This window comes from Arabidopsis thaliana, chromosome 5, assembly GCF_000001735.4.
Source record: "Arabidopsis thaliana chromosome 5, partial sequence".
In the NCBI taxonomy this organism is placed as follows: domain Eukaryota; kingdom Viridiplantae; phylum Streptophyta; class Magnoliopsida; order Brassicales; family Brassicaceae; genus Arabidopsis; species Arabidopsis thaliana.
The window spans coordinates 15,561,451-15,588,391 of NC_003076.8; the positions used below are offsets into that span (position 1 = coordinate 15,561,451).

Below are 26,941 nucleotides of genomic sequence, written 5' to 3' on the forward strand. Positions count from 1 at the left end.
GTTTGCTGAAGGAGATGAAGCAGGAGGAGGGCCAGGTTTGTTTGGTGGTGGTAGGAATGGGAATGGAGGAAATGGAAAGATCGACGGAGGTGGAGGAGGAGGAGGAGGAGGTGGTGGTGGTGGATTTAGGCCTGGAAAGATCGGTGGCAGTGGAGGAAAGAGAGACCATGGTGGAGGAGGAGTGGGAAGAGGAGGACGAGGCTGAAATGGGTTTGGAGGGAATATCGATGGAGGAGGAGTGGGAGGAGGCTGAGGAGGATGAGGCTGAAATGGGTTTGGAGGGAAGAACGACGGAGGAGGAGAAGCTGGAGCTGGAGGAGGCTGATGAAATATTGGAGGGAAGAACGACGGAGGAGTTGTGGGAGGAAGCTGAGGAGGATGAGGCTGAAATGGGTTTGGAGGGAATATCGATGGAGGAGCAGGAGGTGGCTGAAGAGGACGAGGCTGAAATGGGTTTGGAGGGAATATCGATGGAGGTTCGGGAGGTGGCGGAGGAGGACGAGGCTGAAACGGGTTTGGAGGGAATATTGAGGGAGGAGGAGCAGGAGGTGGATGAGGAAATAATGGAGGAAATATTGATGGAGGAGGAGCGGGAGGTGGCTTAGGAAATAATGGAGGAAATATCGATGGTGGCGGAGGACGAGGCTGAAATGGGTTTGGAGGAAAGATTGAAGGAGGTGGTGGTCGAAACGGGTTTGGTGGGAAAAATGAGGGTGGTGGGGGCTTAAATGGATTGGGTGGGAAAATCGAAGGTGGTGGTGCAAATGGGTTTGGCGGAAAAATCGAATGTGGTGGCGCAAACGGGTTTGGAGGAAGAAACCATGGATGTGGGGAAAACAACTTATTGTCTGTCGTAATTATGTTTGCTTTGTTTTGCAGGTATCTTGATGATCTCCTCTTTTTGTGTTGATGATCTCTTCTTCTTGTTTGCCTAATATGTTTCAGAATCCGTCGAGTCTTTGCACATCTCACCTCAGAGATAGGACACAAAACCTGAAATTCTCTGTGATAACTTTTTGTCTCATATCTGAAACTTGGTTCTTCTTGTCTGCAATCAAGCTGACCTGCACAAATCCACTCAGAAGAAGACAAAACTTTCTCAGAACAGAAAGGAGAAAAGTTTCTAAATACTAAAACTTGTTTTTGGTGATGATACCTGAGACTGTGAAGAGGTTATTGTTGTTATATTGGACAGTGTCAGGTAGAGTTGTAGCAACTGAAGAGTAATTACTGAATTTTATGGTTGAAGCAATGAAGATGAGGATAAGAAGAGAAGACATTTTGGAGCTCTGTTTTCGAGTTGAAAGTGGTTTTTGTTTTGTCTCTGATATTATAAGACATAAACATGCTTCTTCAAAAAGCTATTTTGTTCCTTTCTGTCTCGTGATTCGCCATTATTGTTTTCAGAATTTGGAAGACAATAAACAAAATAACAAAATCTTGGTATTTATCACATTGTTTATGATATAGTTACTAAATAACAAGTATTCCAGTTTCTGAAAATTGATCTTTGAATTTTACACGTAATCAAAAAATTAGTTACTACTACTACATAGCTTGAAAAATGTATTCTAATTAAATTTGGGTTTGGTAACAACTAATATTCCTGACATAATTCTTCCGGTGTGGTTCCATTTTATGGCTAATGGACCTGAAATAAAGGGTTGTCCAAGTAAAGACCAACATAATCCAATCTTCACGAGAGTTTAATGTTTGAGAGTATTCCTCAAAACCCTCACGGTCGTTACTCGTACCCAGTCCCAACAAACAAGTAGTTGGTACTAACACAAAAACTCTCTCAACATTCACATTCAAAGATTGACCATAAATTAGAAAAAATAAAAAGCTTACAAAGATTGCAGAAAATGATTCATATTAGCTCAGACTGTATGAAACACAAACCTCGTGATACAAGACTGATTAAGAGAATCAGCAACGCAGAAATACTTGATAAATCCCACAAAACACAAATGGTGAACACACACGAAGTAAATACGAAACCCGAGGAACTATATCGACACACACAAAGAGAAACGGTTGTTAATAGAGAAGAAGAGTTACCATTTTCTTTACAAATTGTACGTCGAACTTTCCCTTTTTGCCAACATTGTTGTTGAATATCAGCTTCACCAGTGTGTATAATGAGAATCAAGAGCGGCATGATGGGTTTTTACGTTCGCAATGATTCTTTATCATAGAAGGCAAGAAGCTGTTTGACATGGTTTTGCCAAGCTGCAACACTTTGACCATCTACAGTGACCCAATCCACAACTGTTGATGCAGGTTGTTCCCACCATTCATCAAGCTGCATTCGAAACACAAACAAACAAAAAATGGTATTAAGCTTGAAGTAAGGAAAGGTAGTGAAGAATAGAAAAAGAACTAGAACCGTAAACTTTATTTGCAATTTTGTAAGCAACTGTCAAATGAAAACCTGATTTTTTTCATACGCAAGCTTAACAAGTCCTAAAGGAGACTAAATAAAAGGTTGAGTAGCCATCGTAAGAGGATTCTAAATCCCAAAAACACGCAAGCACTATTAAGCCATACTCTGGGAGTGATATGACTTAAGAACGTCCACGTGAAGACACATTAAGACAGTCACCATAAGTTAATAGGACTAGCTTCTAAACATAACGTAAAAGCATGACCGTTGCTAGAACACACTTTTTTACTCCACGGAAATTAGAATGGAATGTGCTTATGATATGACCATGTCCATACAGCACTGAGCTGGGGTTTAGCATATTAACAATTAAAAAAGAAGAATAATACTAGAAAGTAGTTCCATACCAAACCCCTAACGTATTTGCAGTGTTCCGAGGAAGCTTGCGCATTCTGAACTGCAGTCCTAAGTTCAGGTAACCACTGGTCCGATATTGTATTCTCTTGTTCAGAAGCTAGATCTAGGCAGTAGTTAGTTGTTCTGCATACAAGATACACAGTATAGTGGAAGTTTACATAAGATAGTGTGGGGCAATAAATAAGATAATTGTGGCCTGTGTAGACCAGAGCACTGAGGAACACGCTTTACCTTTCATATTTTTGCTGGGCACGGAAAGCATGATCTAACAGAGAATGGCCACTTTCAACTAGATCCTGCCGAATATGGACCAAATCGATTGCCTTTGCTAAGTCTTCTAAAACACATGCTTCAGAACCACGAACTCTTAAGCAGAACTCAAGAGACTCTAACACTGAGGCCAAACTTGCATCTGAACCCTCAAGACCTATTCAAGCAGCAGAATATAGATGATAAGCAAGTCCTACTAAGAAGCCACTAAGAATTTTGATCTATGAAGATTTCTAAGTATTTTATATAAAAGGTGTTCCACTTTTTATGGTTGAAAACAACAGCAGATCCAAAGCGTGGTAATGATATGCAACTAGTGGCCATCATTAAACCTTTTGGTTATTATAGCATTCCTCAATCGACGTAATAGGTAGATGAACTAACAATGCTAGGAACTTTTTTTTATTTTTAAAATGTTTGTTTTATGATTTTGCACTGCATTGAGAAAGATTGTCATTCATGAAGCAGTGAGCAATAGTTTCATTAAAAAGCTCCTTGTCAATGCAAATAATTTTTGTCCAGAGAGATGAACTATACGTCCTTGGATTTTTGAAAAAAAAACGAAGAAAAAAATCTTACCTGCAGGATATTGAAGGGCAGCAGAAATGCGACATATAGATGGTATTGCCGATGGATCTCTTGCACCAGCTCTAGCCGTTAATAGAGCAGCATTCTTCTCTGCATATGCAACAGCTTCAGGTCCCGTCGATCCATTAGCTCCCATAGATTCCAGAAGTCCCTGATTAAAAAAATGTTCATATAAATGAACAGAAACGAGGTATTTACATGCAAGTTTGCCAAGTTGAAAGAAAATGATCTTCTAATTGCAAGTTCTGTTACACCTATGAGAGCAACAAATTTTAACTTGAACCATAAACTCCAAATTTTTCTTATGCTGCATGATTATTTGATTTACAGACCAAAAGAACCTTGAAGATATACCACACTTTTCTATATGCAACTTCTATTGTTTATATATTATTCAACAAATATCAGTCTACGATTATGAGTGAAATATATCCTACAAATTAACTGAAATACAATTGTATCACGCAGAAATGGATAGATAAAATACATCAGAATGTCATCTGACAACTTACACACCTGGGGAGTTGCTGGAAGCATATAAAGACTGTTATCAGGACTTTGAAAGAAAGCAGACACTTCTTTCTCAATGAAATCTTTTGCGCTGTTTGAAATGTCCACAACAACTTCACTGGCTGGAATTACAGTGGCTGATGCATATTCCCTTGCAGCTAGTGGTTGTTGATTCCAGAATGCAACAGCATCCTATATAAAAAGGAAGGTCATGATACAGAGTATTACTCATGGTATTTATCACTTAATCAATTTAATGAATGAATCACTTGGGATATTACCATGTTGGCCTTGAGAAGAGTTGTATATATGGTTTCAAGTTCGGATCTGCGAGCATCAAATTCCTCAATTTTCTTCCACTTCTTTTTCAAGGAATCTTCGGCTTCTTTTCTTTCTGCACATAATTTATTCAGCCGTTGTATTTCAGATAACAATGTGTTTAAGCTAGCCCTCAAACCAGCAGCTTCTCTTTCCTTTCCCCATACATCCAACTGCAAAGATAAAATCGGATCGTTTGTTCAAGCAAGTAAATCAGCATATATATTAAACATAAAATGAACTTTAATGATAACTGAGAATCAGTCATGCAGTGCCTGCTACATAACAAGTATAAGAGTGTTTGGATTGTAAGATTTGTACAGGAACATGATTTTGTCTTTTTAGATTCAAGTGAAGGGAAAAAAACTAAAGAAACCAAGGGAGTCTGGCATCTACCTCAAATTGCCTAAGATTGCTACCACTCTGTGTTGTGCCTCCAACAAACGAATGAGTAGCTGTATCAGCACTTCCATGCAAACGGTTAATAAACTTGTGGCATAAATCACGAGCTTCAGCTGCTTTGTTTAGTGCATCTTCAGTAGCCAAAAATTGTTGAACATGGGCTTTCTGGAAAAAGTAGCACAGGTGAAAGTTAAGATAAACAGACTTTAAACATATAGCCATACAGTGCAACATATACAAATACAGCACTAGAAGACCAAAACATATCTTTCTGAATTAAACATTTGCCTGAAGCTTAACCCTCCTTTCTCCATATCTTCAAATTAACAAGAAGAAACCAGCAAAACTAGACATAGAAAGCAACCTGCCGTTCAAGGAGCTGGTTGTTAGATCCTTGGAAATGAGTATCTGTGCCTATCTTCCCGTTTCCATTAAACTGATAACTCAAAGGGGAGCTCACATCAGAAGAAGAATTGTCTGTTACACGGTTGTTCTCAAACTTATACCTGCAAATAGATTGACATCCAATTGCTTATGTTAGTCCAAAGCAACCCTGGAACAAGAACTTAAGAAAGCAGAGACGAAAACTGAAAACTTATAAGAGACAGAGATACAATTATCATTGATCAGACATATCTTAAAGGGAGTCCAGGAACTTCAGCATAAGTACTAATTTGCTATATGAGTTTCATAATCTTCCACTTGTGTGTCAAGAAAATTAGCAAAAATAGCATGCAAGGTGCATTTGGGTGAACCATACCCTGCAGAATCAGGAGTGCACAATAACAAAGAGTGGCATAAGAAGGAAAGTCAGGACACACCTTAACATTTCAGCATCTGCTCTGACATCAATCTTCTCCATCTCTCTGGATATCAGAGTCTTAATGCGTAAAGTGTATGCAGCAATAGCCTGAAGCAGCAGAGGAGGACCCCTCAGGGAATTTACTATAACAGTTTTCATCTCATCAGTTATTTCTCCATCATACTCAAAACCCAGCTTGGCAGTTTCCAGCTCTGGAAGTGAACAAATTCCATTTCCTTCGTATGCAGGGAAGGAGTTACGTATTCTTTCAATCATGCGTGATGCAAGCAAATCACATACTATCCTGATATTTCGTTCTCGGGTTGTTTCCATGAGAATGACATCATCTGCAGACTTAGTTCCTTTGACAGTGGAATAAACAGCTTCCCTCTCACTGTTAGCACTGAGGCTGCTTAACACTTCATTCGATGAATTGACAGACCGTTGTGCATCATTTGCTTGATTAACATAGACTTGTAGCCTTTTGTGATACTCTGCAAATATTCTTGTTGCTTCATCACATTGTTGATCATACGCTTCCAACAATGCTTGCTTGTGTCTGAAAAAAGGAAAAATAAAACTCACTAAACAATTTGAAAGATCTACTGAACATAACTACAACAAATATTTTGATTTGTTGTATGAACAGAATCAATGCATTTCAACATAGATAAATGCTGTTGATTGAGGTTCATGAAGAGGGCAAAAAGACAATCAATATCGCCATACAAAAGTGAGAATCTTAAGAATGGGCGATGTGGCATATCCATGAAACCAGAGAAACAAAATAGCCTGACTAAATCCCATATATTCCATTCTAGGGTATATTAAAATCATTGGAGAATCAACAAAACGAAAGAAGAATACTTCAGGGCTATATATCTATGGCTCCTGAAATCATAGAGAAACGAAATCGAAATACCACCAAAACTCTAAGCAGCTAACCATACTACACATAGCAACCATACTTGTAATGGTTCTGTTGAGGACTTAACACTAACGATAATAAAGCATAACAACAACAAGAGAAAATATTAAATGAACCTGAGCTGAGTGGTGCAGGTTATTTCTATTGTATTATTTTACAAGTGAGAAGCAATGTATCCAAATACAGTATTCAAAATTGAAAGATTCAAAACAAACCTGTAATTTGCTCTTTCATCAAGCATCCTCTTCCGCTCTGCTTCTTCTCTAGAGACCTCCAACATTCTAGCTTTCAAATCTTTTCTTTGCCTCCTCACTATGTTCCTCAATCTCTCCACTTCCTTTGCAGCTAATTCCCTTTCCTGCAATGCAGCTTCTCTATCCTCCGCATAACTCGAACTCTCACCAGTCACTGTCTTATCCTTCCGCCTTCCTTTACTCTTACTCTCCTCCTTCCCAGGATTTACCGAACTCCCAATGCTAGCATTACTACTTCCCCCATGAACCGTAATATTCCGCCTAATTCTCTCCACTGTCTTCTCCGATTTCACTCGGTTTATCAAAAAATTCCATATAGGTATCATATTCCCTCTACAAATCTTCCTTATAGCATCAATAGAAGGAACATGAGATTTGCTCGATCCATTATACGGACCTAATTGCCTGTACCCCATTTCCTTCTGTAACCATTCTAATATCGCCTCCGGTGTCGGAGCCGAGCTCGATAAACTCTGCATTCTCTCTACAACTACAATACCTAACTCAATCCCTCAAATCTTCATGAAACTTCCGAAATTTCTACTCATACTTTGCGCCTTTTCTTCAAATCCAAACAATCAACGTAGAGAAATACCTAGGTTACTCAAATCGAGCGAAAACAGGAGTTCATAGACGCTATAAACCTAATACAATTCGCGAAATGCAGCAACAATCGAGCGAATTGGTACTCTGATGAACACAGAGACAGAAGGAAGACGTAGACAAACAGATCTGGAATCCCGACGACTAACTCGCCGGTTCCGGTGACGGTAGATGGAAGATTGTGACGGAGAGATGGATCTGGATAAAGAGATTTCAAATCGAGGTCCCGCTTGTTTATTGGATTTTCAATTAAAGGAATCAAACTCGAATTTTTCTGCAAGTGTCGTCGACTGTTGAAAGTTGAAACTGGGTAATAACCGCGTCGGACTCGGGTATGAGATGTATCCGGGTCGGACTAAGGTATTTAAGTCTAACCGGGTCGAATTGGGTAATAAGAAAACACTATGGGTCAAAATTAGAATAGTTTAAAATTACAACCAGAACATTTAGGGTCAAAGTTGAATTTATATAACACTAAAGGGATGGATTCCGAATTGTTTTAATTTTCTCAATCTAAAACCCAGAGGTTCCTTCCTAGGGTTTTGTTTGATACTCTCAAATCGGAAAATTTTGAAACAATGACGACGGGGCTAGTAACGCCGGGAGATGTAATCGGGAAAGCGACAGAGTTTAAAGCTGGAAAAGGAGCTTACGTCAACGACGCCACCATCTACGCTTCCCTCACAGGAACTTGCCGGATTGTTTCTCCTCTTCCCGAATCAATTGATCAGGTTTCGTCTTTGTTCCAAGTGATTAATTCTTCTGGCACATCTATTCGTAATCGAAATCGAAATCGTTGGATTGTTATACTTGTTTTTGTGATTGTTATGGATATATAACTTATTGGATGATAAAAATGGTAAGCAGAGAGCTATTGTGGAAGTTACAGGTCACAAGGCACATGGTCCTATTCCAGAGACTGGTTCTGTTGTCATAGCAAGAGTGAGTCCTGCACTTATTTCATTGGATTCATTGATGTTCATACTTGGAAAAAAAGAGAGTAATTTCATCACTCACTATTCTCTGTTATTCGTGATAGGTGACTAAAGTTATGACTAAGATGGCTGCTGTTGATATCTTGTGTGTTGGTTCAAAAGCCGTTCGTGAAAATTTTGCTGGTGTAATTAGGTGAATTTCTCATCCTCCTTTGGTGTTTATTTTCAAGGTTTGTTCTTTTATGTGTCGATCTAACTTGTGTTTGCTCTTTCATAGGCAACAAGATGTTAGAGCAACAGAGATTGACAAAGTTGACATGCATCAGTCTTTCCATGCTGGTGACATTGTTAGAGCTATGGTTGTATCCTTGCGCTTATGTTTCACACTTATTGTCTAGTAGTACAGTGGTTAACATTGTTTATTAGAGGAGAGACAATTCTAAGATTTGTTACATTATGCCATTTATTTTCTCTTTTTACTTACATATCTCTTTGTATAGTTTAATTTGAATGTAGCGTAGGTGTAGTCTATAATAATAGATGATGTTTTGGGTGATAATATCTGAAGTTGCCTTAACTTGGACTCTTAAAGCTGTCTCTTGGTGATGCACGGGCTTACTACTTGTCAACTGCTAAGAATGAACTTGGTGTGGTCTCAGCTGAAAGTGCTGCGGGTAATTTTTTTCCTACTCTTAGAAACTAAATAAAGGGTAATGAGGGCAAAGATTACTAATTATATAGCTAATCTATCACATATCAAATTGTAATACATTTCTAACTTGTAGTTCTCATTATGGAATTATGAGTAACAAATATTTTCGTCCTGGACTTGGAGTATGTTAATGTGTAGATGCATTTGCTTCTTTGGGCAGTTTATAATACTATACGAAGTTAATTTCCGTTTGAGTAATCGAAATGTTTATGTGGTCTGGTGATTGTGCAGGCGAAACAATGGTTCCGATAAGTTGGACAGAGATGCAGTGCCCCTTGTCGGGCCAAACCGAGCAGAGAAAAGTTGCCAAGGTGGGTAATTGAATTCAAGACAACACTTGGCTTCTCTCACATAATGAGGTGTGGTCTCTGCAGCAAGACAGACATTTGAGATTATTACAATTTTGAGCTCTTCTGTTGTTTGTTATCAAGTGTAGAGATAACTTTAGACCAACTTGACCTTTATTCGACAATAGTCAGGATACTATTATTATTAGGATACTTACAACTTCTTAAACTCGAAAGACATTTTGTTGTTAGAATTTGAACATAAATCCATAACTCCAACAATGTGGAAATGCTAGGCTTAGCTCGGAACAACTTAAAAATTCATTCGATTGTCGCAATTTCTTGGTGAGTTGGTAGTATAAAAACTTAGCAGAAAATCAAGAAACAAACTTCCTAAGAGATGTAAATCTGTATGCCCTTGGTGCTGCCGAGAAAAGAAATGGTTTTTGTATACAAAAATGTATGGGTCACAATTAGAATAAGTTTAAGCTTTATAATCGAAACGTTTGGGGTCATAACTAAATATATGTAAAATTAAAGGGACTATTTACGAAACTTTCTGTTTTTCCCTGGTTAAATTTCGACCAAAAAGGCTTATGGATCAAAAGGTAGAAGAAGACAAAGACGAGAGAGAAAGGATCGCTATTATTCAGGAAACTTCATTTTGCACTTTTTCGACGAACCTGAAAAATCTTCAATTTTAGAATTAGTCAATACCGGAAAATTCCTGGGTTTTCTCTTGCTTCTGGATTTTCTCAGGTCTCTATCACAAAGGTACTCATCGATTCCTCTGTTTTTTGTTTTCCTTTGAAAGTTTCTTTGATGATCATTGGATTTTGATACCATTCATTACTGATCATCTGATGTTGATCGATGAGCTTATGATGGTTTTTGGGTTTCATCGGATTGATGCTTTTTATCTGAAAGGTTGATGCTTTTGCTCGTACATTAAACAATGAATCCTTAAAAAAACTGTTTTTTTTTGCTCGAATTGTATAGTTTTGTGATGTGTATTAGCTTATTCAAGTTTAGTTATTCATTTGGTTTTAGAAATGTTATATGTTTCTCTTACAGGTGATTCTACTGTGTAGGAGGAACAAGAGTTTTGCACCAAGAAGAGAGAGGAAGGATTCTGGTTTACGGGAGCTAGTGAAAATCTTCTGTGAAATTGGCTTTCCTCTCTCATTCTCTGTGAAATTTGAAAGTATTGATTTCGAAGATATGGGTGCTTTCTGTTGTTGCTTTCAAGTTGATCTCTTTGAGAGTTATGTGAATCCAAACACTTCCATAACTAGGAACTGTCCTTGCCTTAATTGCTTCCTCCAGAGTTTCATGGATTTGGTAATGTTCTTCTTCACTTTCGTCTTCGAATCTTTTGTTTCTTTGTAGTTAAAACTTTATGTTCGATTTTTTTTGGGCAGTATGCTTCGTTGTTTAGTAGAGGGGGAATGCATCCAATACCTTCAACTGTAGAGACAGCTACAGTGATGAATTCAACAACTGCACTTGATGACTCTCTGTCTAGTGTATATCATTCTCCTCCAACACCATTGCCTTACGATGCTGATCCTAGGTACTTTCGTTTTGTTAAGGGCTCTAGTCATTCAGGTGAAGAATCAGAACCGTTAAGAGGTGATACTGAAATGAGTTCTGAAGCTTTGGGTGATGGTGGAGCCAAGTGGAGTAAGTCTGATTCTGAAGATGGTTCGAAAGAAGTGTATACGAAAGGTTCATCAACCTTTACAAAGTCGAAAACAATGCCGGGGATAGAAGTTTATTATGCAGATTCGGATGATGAAGATATTTGTCCAACCTGCCTTGATGGTAATACTAAAAAATTAGTTTGATGCTATTGTTATTATTCTCTTTGAACCTATTATATGCAGTTTTGTTGGTAAAGAGTGTGTTAGGTTGTTAGTAGATCTTTATAAGTTGCTTTCTTGGTTTCATTTCTTCATTTAGTGCACTCCTGAGTCCTGAGCCATTAGGCCATTAATAGTATAGTTTACGTAGATGAGGCAATCGTTGCGAGTGCATTAAGGTAATATTGGTTTCATAGTTCTTTGTTTTAACAATATGCAGATTACACTTTGGAGAATCCGAAGATAATCACCAAGTGTTCTCACCATTTCCACCTTAGCTGTATTTATGAATGGATGGAGAGAAGTGAAACTTGCCCCGTCTGTGGAAAGGTAACTCGTCGCTTTCTACAAAACTTTAAAACCCGGATTTGGTCGAATGTTCCATCAATCTCCTTCATCGATATTAAAAGTGCATCATTTTGTATTAGAATTTGATATCCCCATTTTAAGTAGTGGTCCATTTCTCATACAATTATTGGTCATATAGAGAACCATGAGATGAGTTAACTTTTTGGAGTTAATGCATCCATACCTAATTGTTTCACTCTAATCTTTCAGGTGATGGCATTTGATGAAAATGAAACTTCTTAGCATTGTAATAAAGACTTGCTCAAAGAACATAATGGCGTCTGAGTCCTGCTCAAAAGAATAAACAGAGAGAAATCACTTGTACATAAAACTCCTGTGAATATCCAGATGCCTTTTAACAGTAAATATGTGATGTCTCTTAATTTATAGACTCATATATCTTATATACATTTATAAAGCAAGACAATGATTGGAAGGAAAAGTAGTTTGAATCATTCAAAAAATTGTTATCTAGAACATTGTTTTGAGATCAGAGCAAGAAGAAGAAGAGTGCTTGAAATCAACTTCTCTGAATTATTAGACAAACCAATAAAGAAAAATCTTATTACACCAACTTCTTTGAAAAGTCAATAACTTAAAGCTCAAACAACAGAAACAGAGAATCTCCATAGATGTAAAACTTCAACAACTCTTGAGTACACTGATTGTGTTTCAAGCCGAGGCCGCTTTAAACGCACTCTGGAATGTCTCGGGCGGTTGCGCACCACTCAGCTTCACCTTCCCATTGATCTGACCAAACAATACAAAGCATGGACATTAGACTTGAAGACTAAGGCACCCTTCAAAAATGGCGAGTTTCGCCATGAACTTATTAAGGCAATCAATCTAAAGCGCTAAAACTTACAGTGTAATTTGGAACTCCGGTGATATTTTTCGAATACTTTGCCAGTTCTTCTTTCACCTTTAAAGATCAAAACAGTTCATTCAACATTATACTACAGAGGAAGAAAAAAACACTAATGATTAGATGATACAGAAAACATACCTCTGTAACTCCATTGTTGGGGTCTGAGAGGAATTCTTCTGCTCCTTCTATCCCAACCTTGTTAGCCGTCTCTACCAAAAACTCTCTATTGATCCACAAGCATCATAAGTTAAACTTGAGCTAATCTATCACAAAATAAAACTGTTTCACATATTCTGAGGACAAGAGCCTAGTGATAAATACCTATCACCGATGAACTTTCCCTGCGTAAAGTAACCGATAAACAGTTCCTCAACAAGTGTATGTTGCTTCTCCGGCGCTTGTTTACCGGTATAATGTATAAGTCTATGACTATCCAGACTGTTTCCTCTGTTCTTATCAACAAAACATGTTAGAAGAAAAGAAAAGAAATCTATTTTCTTGATTGATAAAAGGAAACTCATGGTGCTTACGTGAGACCAGCTGTGTCAAACTCTAAGCCAAGACCTTTAAAGACCTGTAATGATGAATCAAAAGCTCATTTTCAAGATTCTCTCAACAAGAACATATAAGCTATGTTAAAGAATGTGTAAGTGAAAAAACCTCGGACATTCTTGCAAACATTCCTTGATATCTGTTTCCATATTTCTGTAGATAAAACTCTTTCTTACTCACACCTTCTTTAGGTGCAGATGGATCAAGGAAAAACGGACGCCATCGAATCTACATTGTTTTTTCGAGAGATGAATATTATAACCATTACAATTGTTATACAAAAGAAAAGAGAGTGAGAGAGAGGTAAACCTCGAAGTTGTATTGATCTTTAGATGCTTCAATAGCTTTGTCAAGATTCTTCTTTCCTACAAAGCACCATGGACACACCGAATCCGAGCTTACGTCGATTTGAATGAGCTTTTTTGAAGCGGTGTTGCTTGCAGACTCAGCCATAATGACTTTTCCTAACCAATTTCAGTCACAGTTCAGATATCAAATTAAAGAATTCAAGAATCCATTTAAAAACTCAACCAAAACAAGACAGAAACTTGACCTTCAAGTTTAAGACAACAAAGGCAAATGGATAATCTTTATTCACATAAAAAGTTCATCTAGAACTTCTAGATTCAAAAATTCATTACACTCAAAAACTGAACAAAAACATGCTCTTCAATATCAGGTGGCTCAAAGTGTACTAATTACATAATTGTTCAGATCAAAAGGATCATCTCAAAACTTGCCTCTGAAAAATCTTAAGATTGGACTCTTCAGGATTTTTGAACTCATAGACAAAAACTTATGAATTTGATTAATCTGCAACACCAAACTCTCTAAATCAACCCTTATTTTCTGATTCTGTCAAATCTTTAATCAAACACGAAATTGAAAAATTCAACACTTCAAAATTCTCCAAGAAATGAGCTTTAACGCTAAAAAGTTTGTTTGGATGAAAACTTTCTGATTAGAAGAACAATAATATGTCCTAATTGTACAAAACTAAGCATATGTGTAAGTGTAATGATATGATCAAAAATTTAATGTTTCTTTGTTTACCTGGAAAAAGATTGGAGGAAGAAGATCGTGAAACCTCTAATTAATGGAGAGACAAGTCAAAATCAAAAGATACACACATAATGACCAACCATGCACGATGATATATCCCAAACTTTTCCATTTTTTTCTTGCATATACTTTGACTAATAACCCGTATGAAAAATATTTTTCAACATTTCTTGCATATACTTTGACCAATAACCCGTATGAAAAATATTTTTCAACATTTCTTGCATCTTTTTTGGACTAATAATTTGTATAAAAATGATAATTTAAAGATTAGTAAATATGATTTTAGTTTTGTAGCAAATGGCCCATTAGCTCAGTTGGTTAGAGCGTCGTGCTAATAACGCGAAGGTCGCAGGTTCGAAACCTGCATGGGCCATTTGGTTTTAAATCTTTTTTGTGACGAAGAAGTTGTGAATTGTGATAATATTTGTTTCATTGGACAATTTAAATTGACCAACTCTTTAAAGAAGACAAGACTTTCTACAATGTAAATTGACTACGCCCATGAGTATCATCATGATATAATCATATACATGATCTCATATATATGTGCGTTTGATGCGTTTTCCTATTTTGTGGTTGCTTAGTTAATCTCGTTGACTTTTGATAAAAACATAGCACAAGTACTAGATTTTAACCCTCACTATACCGCGGGACGATTTATTTTTTAAAGATAATATATATTAAAATTTGTAAATTTTATTTTTATAAAATATTTATATTTTATAGTTTATAATTGTTATTAAGTAACGTTATACGACGAATACATGAGACAATTGTTAAAAAACTGAAGTTTTAATCCTTATTAAAACAACATATTAATAATATTTTAAAATTTTATAAATATTGATTCAAATACATCTACCATATAACCCAATTCCAAAATAAAATCCGTTCTGTAATTTCTTTACCCGTCTCGTGATTTTTTTTATAGTAGTAATTTTTAAAATTTAAGAATTATTTATTATATATAAAATTTTTGCAACTTGTATCATTCTCTAATAGATTTATATTTTATAGTTTAATTTTATATATAGTAACATTATATATACCACATAACATTTTTGGTTTTATATAATCTTTTCTAAATTAGGATGATTTGATATGTTAATAAATTAAAGATTTAACCCGTATTGAAACGGTGGATTAATTATATTTTACTGTCCCTCCAAATTCGTCTTGCCAAAAAGCCATTTATTTTATTAATATTAATTTTATTTATGATATGACTTTGATTTATAATCTAAACATTTTAGCTAATAACATAGGAGTGCACCATATTTATTTAATAGGGGAATGTACCATATGATCCGAATGCACTTTCACCCAAATCCACCAAAAAAGTCTTGCAAAAATACTATAGAGATAAGAAACGATAGTCGGTTTTGATAGGTATAAGATTAGCAAATATATTAGTTAGCTTAAACTAGTTAAAAAATACAAATTGAAAAGGTATATTACACTTTATTTGAATATAGTATAAAACTTATATAACACAGAGATTTGATAATTTTTTAAATGTTGAATGCTTTTTTTTGTGCTAATTTTTATGTGATTAAGATTTAATTGATTTCGTTTATAAAATATTAAATTGTTTTACGAACTTATTTGTTTATAATTTGATAACAGATAGATATTTGAATATTCGGTATATTTTGCTTCAGTTTAGGAAATCTTTGATGATCCGTTTTTAGATCCAATAAGCCTTATATTTAAGAAATGAATATTGTAGTTAAATGAGTTTGGTAATCTTAATGACGTCATTAAAAGATTTTGTTTTTGATTAAATTTTTTTAATGGTATTGTCATGTAATTAATTACAAAAAATAAAGTTACATTTAAAATGTACTTTTCAAATAATATAGTAAGATATCCAACGACCAAAACTATAAACAAAAATATCTAGCAAAATATTAGTCGACACTTTAAAAAAAAATATACCATGTAAACTGTATGACAAGGCATGAAGGTGAAGGCCATGTGGCTGAATAATATGTATCGATGTTGTTGTTGTTTTTGTTGTTGTTGTGTCATAATCTAACTTCGAATCCAATTGTGTTACACTAATACGCTCAAAAAATCTATTTAGTGATTAATTTACGTATTAGCTTGGAAAACTTAAGAAAACAAAATTATACTATATATCTTACATCAGCTTGGCAGCTAAACCATTGTTATAAGTGTTTCATTATGGACTGGTTCTGCTTGGAGTCGATCGGGTCTTTTGACTGGATTGGGATTTTTTTTATATTGGTTGATATAGTCGTGTAAAGAAACAATCAAATAGAACTTATTTTTTCTTACATTTTAACATATCTAAATAAATTCATCACATTGACCTTTTGTTCGAGTCAATGAATAGCAGCAAGTGTAATAAATGACAAGCTAAGGGAAGTTTAATACAACAAAATCAACAACTAATGTATACTGTTTTTTTGGTTTTAAATTAATGTATACTGTTGCTTACGGTTGCATGAGTAATCGCGTTAACAATTTGTTTTATGTTCGACAACAACTAGTAATATATACTACTATTGCTTAGGGGTGAGCAAGAGCAATGTCTGGTTTATGTTCGGTAATAATTTAAAAATTATCTATTTTAAATAACCCTGAAATTAATTATCTTGTATTCCCATACCCCGCTTAATCCCCGATTTATTTGTCTAGGCGCTAGGCTCATACGGACCGTCTAGATACGACCTACCGATTTTTTGAATATTGGTTTAATTTGATGTTTTTTTTTTGCTTTGATATTTGTTTTTTCGTATGTATGTTCATTGGTCAAATAACCGACTACAACAATATTAAGTAAAGGAAAAGACCTTCCCGAGCATCAGCATGACGCGGACTACACCTTTGAAGATTATTAATTAGAGTGAACAAGTGTAATTCGTTAAAAGGTGAAGAATAATAATTAAACAAACCTTTGACGTATGTATAACTTGTTAATCACCAACACTTGCCATTTCAAACTTCAAATGCATCATATTTCATCATAATCTTACGTATTTATTTTTATTCCAATCTTACGTTTTTCAATTCAAATATTACCATCATAAACATAGTGTGTGGAATTAGGAAACACAATTTACATAAAAAAAAAAATAACAATTCAAACATCAAGTTCATCATTCGTACGGACTAGTTCTACTCCTAAACTTGTCTATAAATTGAGAGATATGTCTCATAAGGTTATCATCTCGCCATTAAAACCTTTTTTATCTCTTCGAAGAATTGCTTCAACTAATATATAACCATGAAAAGTTTCTCATTTCTTGCAGTTTTATCTATCTTGGCAATAACACTTTCATTAAGCAAGGCTTCGGACCCAAGCTCTCTTCAGGACTTTTGCGTTGGTGTCAACACCCCAGCAGATGGTGGTATGTATATGTTCACTCCAATACTCCATAATCATTTAAATGTAATCGGTAGTTAGGAAAAGTCATTACGTTCTTACACTCTTTTTATTTGGTTATAACGTTCAGTTTTTGTGAACGGAAAGTTCTGCAAGGACCCGAAGCTCGTCACAGTAGAAGACTTCTTTTTTACAGGGCTCCACGAGGCAAGACCACCTAATCCAAAAACTGGGTCTAACGTAACAGCCGTCAATGTTAACAACCTACCAGGGTTAAACACTCTTGGAATCTCACTTGTCCGTATCGACTATGGAGTTTACGGACAGAACCCACCTCACACCCACCCACGTGCCTCCGAGGTCTTGTATGTCGCGGTTGGAACACTTTTCGTTGGGTTTGTCACGTCAAACCCCGAAAATCGCCTTTTCAGTAAAACACTTTACGAGGGTGATGTCTTTGTGTTTCCACAGGGACTCATTCATTTCCAAGTGAACGTTGGAAAATATCCGGCGGTTGCATTCGCTGGTCTCAGCAGCCAAAACCCTGGTGTCATCACTATTGCTGACACCGTGTTTGGGTCTAACCCACAGATAGACCCAAGTTTTCTTGCAAGTGCATTCCAGGTTGACCCTAAGATTGTCATGGATCTACAGACCAAGTTCATAAAACCATAATATCGTGCTCGAAGTGACTAAGACTGAATAATTAAGGATCTTGTATTATCCGATTATCATAACATGTCATGACGTTAGTCATTGCTTTTACCTTGTTTAAATTATAAATGAATCAATAATATCTTTACGTTTTTAGAATTGGATTCATGTTTTACATTTGGAAATTCACGAAAGCTAGATCTCTTTTGTGATGGATTTTTCTTCAATAAGAAATCTATTAGCACGTCAGTATAAATATTTTCTGATGAATTTACAAACATCATATTATGTTATATTAATCAAGTCGTATAAGACTTTGATACAAAAATTATTGACCGCCTTATTTGTGAAGAAAAAGTGTCCTCTGCACAATTTATCTATATTCATGTCTAAATTATATTAAAGTCTCTAGCTCGTTGAGAGGTTTTTGCCTTGAAGAGTTATGGAAGAAGACTCTAAAAGGTTCTTCGTGTAGCGGATCCAGGATCATTTTTTACTCAGGTCACACATAGCTAAAAAAAAAAAAATTTGATAAGCCAAATATATATTTTCTCATAACATTTAAATAAAATTCTGAAATTTAGGGAGGTCACATGACCCTCCTTTCTTGTACATAGATCTGCCGGTGCGTGTTATCCTCATGTGTTGCGAAAGATCTGTTTCAAATTTTCACGTATAAACTTACATTGTGGGTCTTCTGCTTTGCGATCTTTTCTTAGCATGTGTTAATTACGTATGCATGGGAGAATAACAGACTCTCTCGAGCTAGCTAATTAATGTCATTTAGCGTTTTAATCGTACGGATGTTAGCAATAGTTCTTCCATAAAAAAAAAAATTAACTGAAGAGATAGGCGATTGCCTTGGTGTGACTAACTTTTTGGGACGCTTGTGGTGGGTTGGTGCTTCAGAGGAGAAGGATGGCTGATGAAAACTGGAATCTTCCGCAGGATTTTCTCAATCCTCTGAGGCGGCTACGAAGATGTGTGCTTTAATTCTGCCAGATCTAAGAATATGGTTACACTGCAGACGATGATTAACAGAAGTTGAGTCTTTTTTTTCTAGCAAGATTCCAGTCAGGGCCGGTCCTGGGCTAAAGCTGGTGAAGTCCATGCTTTAGGCGCTAAAAATATATCAAGAATTTTAGGGCATCATTTTCGTGAGAAATGCATTTAGTGTAGCGGTAGTGTCTTACTTTCTTAGGCAGCAGGTCTTAAGTTTGAGACTATATGAGTGTTATTCGTAATCTATATATACATTTTTGCAGCAACTTTGTGAAATAAATCCTGGAGTTGGGATTTATTTACAGCGGCTGCCACTGGCATTTTAATAATTGTTTTTGATAATTAGAAAGAAAATCTTCTAATTAAATATTTGACATTTAACAATCTTCCCAAAATCTCTCTACTTTAACTACACAATTAATTACTAAAATAAAACTTCCAAAATATTTAATATCATTTAATTACTACAAAATATCATTTTTGATATTGCTTTTCTGCATGATTATAATCATCAAACCGAGATATTTGATAGAATTTAATTACTACAAAATTACAAAATATTTAGACAATAATTCATAAACATATCATAAATAAGATCAACATTAATAAAATAAATGAGTTTGTTTTAGAGGACGGGTTTGGCAGGATGTTACTTAATAACAATTGTAAACTATAAAATTAAAACATTTTATAGATAGATACAATTTACAAATTTTTATATATATTAATTTAAAAAATAAATTGTTTTTGCAATGTACCGCGGGTTAAAATCTAGTATTTTTACATTTTTGTATTAGTTGGGCGAAATTTTTTTTTTTTGTGCTTTAGGCAGGGAAATACATTGGACCGCCTTGACTCCAGTATACCGTTTTTGTAACTGGATTCGCTTTAATAAATATATATTTAAGAAAAAAAATCTAGTCAATTAAACAGTCTAGTCGCTTATCTCAAATATCTTAAAAACAAAAAAAAATATCCATGGGCTACAAAGTTTTTATCTTGGACCAATAATTATTTGGGCCGATGCCTTTACTTCTGATTATTGGTTATATCATTGGACTAACCCTACTTGGAATTGGGTCTATAAACTTTTCCTGATTCTTTTTTTTTTTTTTTGGCTCAACAACAATAATTATCATTAAACAACAGAGTTTTACAACTTGTCTAATTCCACAAACGATTTTACCCAATATGGCACTATAGAATACAACTTAGGATCATAATTCTCAAGAGAAAGAGATTCCTTTGCTATCCTATCTGCCACTCCATTGCCTCCACGATGCATGAACACAAACTTTGTTTCCTCAAAATGCTGAAGCAAGAGCTTGATGTCTTGTAGAATAGGGTCCAGAATAGGCATATCACCGTTATCAACAAGAATAGACACCAATTGTTGGGAGTCAGATTCAAAGATTACCTTTCGGTAATTGAGTCGAGAGAGTGACAACACCGCCCAACGCATGGCTTCAGCCTCAGTAACCAAGGCGGATTGAGTCATTGATAGCCCTTGCACCCATCCAAAGCACGTTCTTGTCGGAGTTTCTAAGCACCCAGCCGATGCCACACTTGCTGCGTTCTGCATTCCAAGCTCCATCTGAGTTACACTTAACCCACCCATGTGGGGGTTGCTTCCACTTGATCACTTGCTGCTCAGATCTCTCTATGTGTTTTGGTAGAAAACTCCGCTGCAGATTTTGCCTCCACTCCTCAACATCCTCTACAGCCCGCCGAATTACATCTGGTGCATCAAACTGTTTCCCCTTAAAAACGAGGTCATTTCGATTCTTCCACAGTCTCCATAGAATCCATGGAGCTACCATACCGTCATCTCCCAACTGTGGGTGGTACTGATTAATGTTCAATATCCTGTGCATGTTTTGGTATAGAGAATCTGACCACTCACCTTCAGGCGGGGCTGGGATGGGGGATATAGCCCAAACAAGTCTAGCAAAACTATTCCTGATTCTTAGTTTTTCTGATTCTTAGTCAGCGGAAAGTATAGCCCAAACTTTTTCTGATTCTTAGTCAGCGGAAAAACAATTTTTCCGGAACCAAAACATAAACCAAAACTATTGAAGCAAAAAAACAATTTAAGGCATAAAGCCATAATTAAAATAAACTCAACAACCGAAACTTTAAAATGAATCCTTAATTATTTTCCACTGAGAAGCAAATCACAACACAAATACTTTTTTTTCAAAAACTGAATTTTGTTGATGATGATGGTAAATACCACAACCGGAAAATTTGGAACTACTTGTCCTCATTTAGTTAGTGCTTAAAAGACTTATGAAATCAAACCATCTACTTACAAACTCCAGTTTGACAGGCTTCGTTGAAGAAACTTTAGAAACATAGAAAACATGCTGAGATCGATAAAGTCGAGATATGTTTAATAGGGTCTATAAGCTAGGAAATATGTTTTTATATAAATAAATAAATAAATAAAAAAACGACGTACATATGACTCTCATTTCTACCGATGATATGATATGATATATTTTTGTTACACTTTCCATTTTCCGCGTTAACTTCATCACTATGATTTCTTTCCAATTTTATTTACCAATTATTGTTACAACTTAGACGAAAGTGTGTAATGTTATTTGGATAGTTTCGACGACGAATTTACAACCGTTATATGGTTCATATTTATGTAAGAAAAAGAAAAAAGTAAAATTTTCCCTAAAAAAATTAGTTATATATCTTAATCTCTATACTGTTCCCAATATCCATTATACTTTATATTTGGTTTATATAGTCGTGTCTTATCATCTAAGAAACAATCAACCAATTTTAACCAAAAAAAAATTATTAAACAAAACCAGCAAGTGTTAACATTTTAACACACCCCAACACGATCAAATTGACCTTCTCTTAAAGTCAGTGATATAAACGACAGATAAAAGGAAGAAATCATTAAGAAAAAAACACACTTGCCATTTCAAATTTCAAGTGCATCATGTTTGTTGGAGAAATAATATATATAAACAGTTTATAATGTTCAATTAAACATAATGGGTTGAGGAAAGAAAACTAAAACTTTATTAGAATAATTGTTATGAATGCCTTTTCAACATTACTCTTTTTCCAATACTATCCATTTTTATTTTTCATTTTCATTTATACCCTCTCTTAATGTTTAATGACCATTTTACCTCTATTTGGAAAATGTTTTAGATAAACAAAATGAAATATTTGTTTTTTCCCGCCCAAAATATTCTGAAAATAAATTTCCCGCCAAACGTTTTCCGCCAAAATGTTTTTAAAAAAAAACATTTTTCAATTTCAAAAAAACAAATTTGGCGGAAAATAGATTACAAGGGATTTTAAAAGATTTTAAAAGGGCTTTAAAACATTTTCAAGAGATTTTAAAAGATTTTAAAAGGGTTTTAAAAGATTTACAAGAGTTTTTAAAAGATTAACAAGGTTTTTAAAAGATTTTCAAAGAATTTACAAGGGTTTTAAAATCCTTTAAAAACTCTTGTAAATCTTGTTAAAACTTTTTGTAAAGGTTCACAAGAGTTTTAAAATGGTTCAAAAATTATTAAAGGGTTTACCAGGGTTTTTAAAAGATTTTTAACTGGTTTAAAAGGATTTTAAAGGATTTACAAGGGTTTTTAAAAGATTGAAAAAACATATACAAGAATTTCAAAACCCTTTAAGAACTCTTGTAAATCTTTTTAAAACCTTTTGTAAGGGGTTCACAAGAGTTTTAAAATGGTTCAAAAATTATTTAAGGGTTTACAAGGGTTTTTAAAATATTTTTAAATGGTTTACAAAAGTTTTAAATGATTTACAAGGGTTTTTAAAAGATTTACAAGGGTATTTAAAATTCTTGTAAATCATTTTAAAACTCTTTAAAAACACTTGTAAATCTTTTAAAATCATTGTAAAAGGTTTAAAATGATTTACAAAGGTTTTAAAAAGGGTTTTTATAGTATTTACATATATAAAGACTTTATAAAGATTTTAAGAGGTTTTAACTGATTTACAAGGGTTTTTAACAAATTTACAAAGCTTTTAAAAAACTGTACAAGGTTTTTTAAAGAGTTTTTAGAGGGTTCTTAAAACTTTTACAAGGATTTTTAAATGCATGTTTTTAGCTGGGACTTTTTTGTCGTGGAGAAAAAAAATTGGAGGGAAAAAAAAAATTTGGCGGAATTTTGTTTTTGTCGGGAAAAAAAATTTTGGCGGGAAAATTTCAGTTTATTATTACATATTCTCGTTAGATGAGTGTAATTTGGTCATTTGCTCAAGAGAAGTGGGATTTTTAAAAATGGACAACATAAAAGGGTATTGTTGCAAAAGGGTAGTAGAAAAAGGGTATTTTTGCAAATCTCTAAATATATTAACCAAGTCAAATATCAAGTTAATGATTATTTAATTTCTTAGATTATTTCAACACCTAAACTCATCTATAAATTGAAGTCTATGGAACATAAGTTATTTTATCTCTTCAATACAATCTTATTCCACAGACAAAAACCCTCTTCCTATCTCGTTAATGGCAATGAAGAGTCTCTCATTTCTTGCAGCTCTATCTCTCTTGGCTTTAACACTTCCATTAACCATTGCTTCTGATCCAAGCCAACTTCAAGACTTTTGTGTCAGCGCCAACAGCTCAGCAAATGGCGGTATGTACATGATGATTGCAAAACATTTTTACTCATATTATTAATAATTTTTCTCATATCTTAATAACACTATCTCCTTCTTGGTTACAATTTTCAGTTTTTGTTAATGGAAAGTTCTGCAAGGACCCAAAGCTGGTCACAGCAGATGACTTCTTTTTCCCAGGGCTTCAAACTGCAAGACCCATAACAAGTCCTGTTGGGTCGACCGTGACAGCCGTCAATGTTAACAACCTTCTTGGGTTAAACACTCTTGGAATCTCCCTTGTCCGTATTGATTATGCGGTTGACGGACAGAACCCACCTCACACCCACCCACGTGCCACGGAGATCTTGGTTGTCGAACTAGGAACACTTCTCGTAGGGTTTGTTACATCAAACCCCGATAATCGCCTATTCACTAAAGTTCTCAACGAGGGTGATGTATTTGTGTTTCCAGAGGGACTCATCCATTTTCAAGCAAACATTGGCAAGGCACCAGCGGTTGCATTCGCCGCTCTAAGCAGCCAAAACCCTGGTGTCATCACTATTGCACCAACCGTGTTTGGGGCTAACCCAGCCATCAACCCAAATATTCTTGCAAAGGCGTTCCAGGTTGACCCAAGGGTTGTCATGGATCTACAGACCAAGTTCAAGAAATAATAATATCGTACTTTTGAATTGCTATCCCTTTATATATTTGTGCCTGAATAAGGATCGTGTTTCTCCGTCCATCCTTTCGTGACATGATCTGTTTCTTTGCTTCACCTTGATTCAATTCTAAATAAATTAATATTTGCACATATGTTTTTAAAAATGTATTCATGTTCCTAATGTCAGTTTGGAAATTCACAAGTTATCACTATTCTGGTGGAGTTTTCTTCAACAAAACAAAAACAACAACAAAAAAACCATATTCATTCATTACAAAATATATCAAAGTCTCTAGCTCATTGAGAGATTTTTGCCTTCAGAATCCCTTAACAAAAAACAGAAAAAAAGAAGAAGAAGAGATGTTTCGCCTTGAGACCATCCACATTGAATAGCCTCTCATGTTGTCTTAAATACTAAACATAGTTAAAATTAAAGACATCCTCCTTTTTGGATGTCAAAAATGTCTTTCCTATGACATTTTAGACACTCAAAACAGAAAATGTCTTTAATTAATTAATTAATTAATTTTTATTTATTTTTTTAATGTCTTTAATTTTAATCATGATTAAACTATTTTTACCATGGTTAGTCTTTGAGACATCCATGAGAGGTTATGCAATGGAGATACTTTGAGGAATTAACGTTTTTAGCTAAAGAAGTTAAAGACTAATCACGTGCCATGAGCATGGGAAATTTTACTCGGTTTTAAACAAATAACTTGCTTTGATTTATGTTTTTTCTTCTTCTCCATCTTGCTTGTTCAATTTGTATCAAAAGACAAAGAGAGGAAAATTCATTGATGTGGCACATATATATGGCTAGTGCTCTACGATGGATTTACCACCGAAATACGGGTTCGGATTTATGTGGAAAAGGTAAAATATACTCCGAAAACATTAGTTATATATCCAATGATCAAAAATCGATATATAGACGGTAACTAAAACATTTGATAAGAGTCTGGGGCCTTATTAGTATAAATATGGGTTAGAATATTACCATATATCTAAATCCTCAATATATTTAGGTTTAGCCGGCGCCTAAACTATCTTGTAATATAAATATTTTCCTCTAGATCAATAAAGATTCAAGCTATTCTCTCAACTTTGGCATGCTAGCAGAGCCAAACACTAATAGAGCCAAACACTAATTGATCCAAACACACAAAACTCTTCTCTCATCACATAGATTTTCACTATGGTGAACCCTCCTCCCTCACCAAACTCCGGTAAAAGTACTTCGACCTCCGGAATAACTAAAGATTCTTCTCAAATCTCAAACTCTCCTTATTACTTATATCCATCGGATCACCCTCATCAAGTTCAGTTAAGATTTGCTCACTCAAAAACGTCGTCTACTTTTTCTTGAGAACAAACCACACACAAAACACGAACAAGAATATGCTTTGTTTTCGAAACAGAATATTGAGAACATAGAAAATGTGAAACCGGAAAAGATGCAAGATGAAAGTGCAAGAAGTAAGAACAGAGAACACAAGAGCAGGTTTGATAACCTAGTTCACTCCCAAAAGGGTAGCTACGTCTCGGCCGAGACTGTGCTCGGAATCCACTAAATCAGAGATAGTGTTTACAAGGAGAAATACAAATGACCACTCGATACCTTTCACTAGTACTCAAGTTCACTCTGTATCACTCTCCTTCTAATCCAGTTTTCCACGAGCGTATGAAACACATTGAAAACGACTGTCATTTCATTCACATTGAGCTCGTTTCAGGAAACATTGCAACCGCTCATGTGGGCACTACCGAGTAGCTAACGGATCTCCGTACTATAGCATTTGGATGTTAACAATTTCAGTATTTATTTCGCAAATTAAGCGTTTATAACCTGCACGGTCCAACTTGAGGGAGAGTATTAGGATAAATATGATTTGGAATATTACCATATCTCTAAATTCTCAATATATTTAGGTTTAGCCTAAACTCTCTTGTAATATAAATACTCTCCTCTAAATCAATAAAGATTCAGGCTATTCTCTCAACTTTGGCAGGCCTAGAACGAGAGTTTAGGCAGAACGGAGCCTAGGCCTTAAGAAATTTATTGTATTTAGTTATATACATGTTAAGATTTTATATATCACTAATTATATATACCTGCCTCCATTTTGAAAAGAAATCTAACAATACATTCCCTTATTTCAAATTTAAATTTGAATTTAACATAGAAGAAAAATCTAATATCATAAAGTTCAAACCCAAAAAATAATTAATAAACAGTTAAAAGCTAAATGTCGAGATGATCAATTGAATCCTTTTTATATCCGAATATTTAGTTAAAGTACGTCGTATGATACGACATAAGCATTAAACAAAAAAAAACTTAAATATTAACCAATTTGAGCAATTTTGGCCAATTTGAACTGATTTAGACTGCCTGAACCGGATTTCTGATTTTTCCCAGTGATACGATGAAAATCGTTTCGGTTGAGACCACCTAGACTGCCTAAACGGGCCCTTTGAACGTTTTTTTTAAAACATTAATTATATCTTATCTCTATACTATTATTCTCATTATCCATTAATTACATTTGGTTTATAT

General features: G+C 34.9%; 8 protein-coding genes, 2 non-coding genes and 1 pseudogene across 19 annotated transcripts; 7 read left to right on the plus strand and 4 right to left on the minus strand.

The window, feature by feature from the left end:
* Nucleotides 1-14: 14 nt before the first annotated feature.
* Nucleotides 15-672, plus strand: AT5G38870 (annotated as a pseudogene; the record flags this gene model as incomplete). The annotated part of the gene is made up of 1 exon: nt 15-672.
* AT5G38865 (uncharacterized protein) lies at nt 441-1,532 on the minus strand (the record flags this gene model as incomplete). Of its 5 annotated transcripts, none has more annotated exons than NM_001344272.1 (2): nt 1,157-1,433; nt 441-1,064 (listed from the first exon to the last, which is right to left on the minus strand). In NM_001344272.1, coding segments are annotated over exons 1-2 (748 nt in total), but the record flags the coding sequence as incomplete, so codon positions are not given. The 5 variants fall into 5 exon arrangements, with proteins under 5 accessions (NP_001330501.1, NP_001330502.1, NP_001330504.1 ...); NM_001344273.1 differs by having other exon boundaries at nt 456-1,064; nt 1,157-1,532; NM_001344274.1 differs by having other exon boundaries at nt 463-1,064; nt 1,157-1,409.
* AUG5 (HAUS augmin-like complex subunit) lies at nt 1,489-7,800 on the minus strand. The gene is made up of 10 exons (NM_123249.3): nt 6,837-7,800; nt 5,713-6,252; nt 5,256-5,397; nt 4,886-5,056; nt 4,453-4,662; nt 4,178-4,363; nt 3,653-3,812; nt 3,035-3,230; nt 2,794-2,926; nt 1,489-2,305 (listed from the first exon to the last, which is right to left on the minus strand). The coding sequence occupies exons 1-10, from the start codon at nt 7,352-7,354 to the stop codon at nt 2,171-2,173; spliced, it is 2,391 nt and encodes a 796-aa protein (NP_198704.2). The 5' UTR covers nt 7,355-7,800; the 3' UTR covers nt 1,489-2,170.
* Nucleotides 7,801-7,967: 167 nt separating this feature from the next.
* AT5G38890 (Nucleic acid-binding, OB-fold-like protein) lies at nt 7,968-9,719 on the plus strand. The gene is made up of 6 exons (NM_123250.4): nt 7,968-8,209; nt 8,346-8,420; nt 8,518-8,606; nt 8,691-8,775; nt 9,006-9,087; nt 9,357-9,719. The coding sequence occupies exons 1-6, from the start codon at nt 8,057-8,059 to the stop codon at nt 9,446-9,448; spliced, it is 576 nt and encodes a 191-aa protein (NP_568559.2). The 5' UTR covers nt 7,968-8,056; the 3' UTR covers nt 9,449-9,719.
* An 84-nt stretch (nt 9,720-9,803) lies between these two features.
* AT5G38895 (RING/U-box superfamily protein) lies at nt 9,804-12,076 on the plus strand (the record flags this gene model as incomplete). Of its 3 annotated transcripts, none has more annotated exons than NM_001203508.1 (6): nt 9,804-9,878; nt 10,117-10,186; nt 10,487-10,753; nt 10,834-11,236; nt 11,495-11,604; nt 11,833-11,966. In NM_001203508.1, exons 1-6 carry the CDS (start codon nt 9,871-9,873, stop codon nt 11,863-11,865), a joined length of 891 nt encoding a protein of 296 aa, NP_001190437.1. In that variant the 5' UTR covers nt 9,804-9,870. The 3 variants fall into 3 exon arrangements, with proteins under 3 accessions (NP_001190437.1, NP_001190436.2, NP_001318701.1); NM_001203507.2 differs by having other exon boundaries at nt 9,804-9,854; nt 10,005-10,186; nt 10,504-10,753; nt 11,833-11,865; NM_001344277.1 differs by lacking the exon at nt 9,804-9,878 and having other exon boundaries at nt 10,021-10,186; nt 11,833-12,076.
* AT5G38900 (Thioredoxin superfamily protein) lies at nt 12,055-14,262 on the minus strand (the record flags this gene model as incomplete). 2 transcript variants are annotated; one of them, NM_123252.3, is made up of 8 exons in its annotated part: nt 14,096-14,262; nt 13,352-13,506; nt 13,151-13,270; nt 13,021-13,064; nt 12,812-12,937; nt 12,629-12,713; nt 12,488-12,544; nt 12,055-12,372 (listed from the first exon to the last, which is right to left on the minus strand). In NM_123252.3, exons 2-8 carry the CDS (start codon nt 13,493-13,495, stop codon nt 12,295-12,297), a joined length of 654 nt encoding a protein of 217 aa, NP_198706.1. In that variant the 5' UTR covers nt 13,496-13,506; nt 14,096-14,262. The 2 variants fall into 2 exon arrangements, with proteins under 2 accessions (NP_198706.1, NP_001331080.1); NM_001344278.1 differs by lacking the exon at nt 14,096-14,262 and adding an exon at nt 13,783-13,987 and having other exon boundaries at nt 12,295-12,372.
* AT5G05865 lies at nt 13,485-13,673 on the plus strand. The gene has a single exon (NR_142871.1).
* Nucleotides 14,263-14,406: 144 nt separating the features above from the next.
* Nucleotides 14,407-14,480, plus strand: AT5G38905. Its single transcript has one exon. It is a non-coding gene; the product is annotated as a tRNA-Ile (tRNA).
* A 2,818-nt stretch (nt 14,481-17,298) lies between these two features.
* AT5G38910 (RmlC-like cupins superfamily protein) lies at nt 17,299-18,283 on the plus strand. 2 transcript variants are annotated; one of them, NM_001344279.1, is made up of 3 exons: nt 17,299-17,484; nt 17,590-17,819; nt 17,931-18,252. In NM_001344279.1, the coding sequence occupies exons 1-3, from the start codon at nt 17,361-17,363 to the stop codon at nt 18,132-18,134; spliced, it is 558 nt and encodes a 185-aa protein (NP_001332456.1). In that variant the 5' UTR covers nt 17,299-17,360; the 3' UTR covers nt 18,135-18,252. The 2 variants fall into 2 exon arrangements, with proteins under 2 accessions (NP_001332456.1, NP_198707.1); NM_123253.2 differs by having other exon boundaries at nt 17,313-17,484; nt 17,590-18,283.
* Nucleotides 18,284-20,268: 1,985 nt separating this feature from the next.
* On the minus strand, nt 20,269-20,989 carry AT5G38920 (Polynucleotidyl transferase, ribonuclease H-like superfamily protein; the record flags this gene model as incomplete). The annotated part of the gene is made up of 2 exons (NM_123254.1): nt 20,269-20,709; nt 20,852-20,989. 2 exons carry the CDS (start codon nt 20,987-20,989, stop codon nt 20,269-20,271), a joined length of 579 nt encoding a protein of 192 aa, NP_198708.1.
* A 2,588-nt stretch (nt 20,990-23,577) lies between these two features.
* AT5G38930 (RmlC-like cupins superfamily protein) lies at nt 23,578-24,579 on the plus strand. The gene is made up of 2 exons (NM_123255.2): nt 23,578-23,752; nt 23,850-24,579. The coding sequence occupies exons 1-2, from the start codon at nt 23,623-23,625 to the stop codon at nt 24,389-24,391; spliced, it is 672 nt and encodes a 223-aa protein (NP_198709.1). The 5' UTR covers nt 23,578-23,622; the 3' UTR covers nt 24,392-24,579.
* The last annotated feature ends 2,362 nt before the right edge of the window (nt 24,580-26,941 follow it).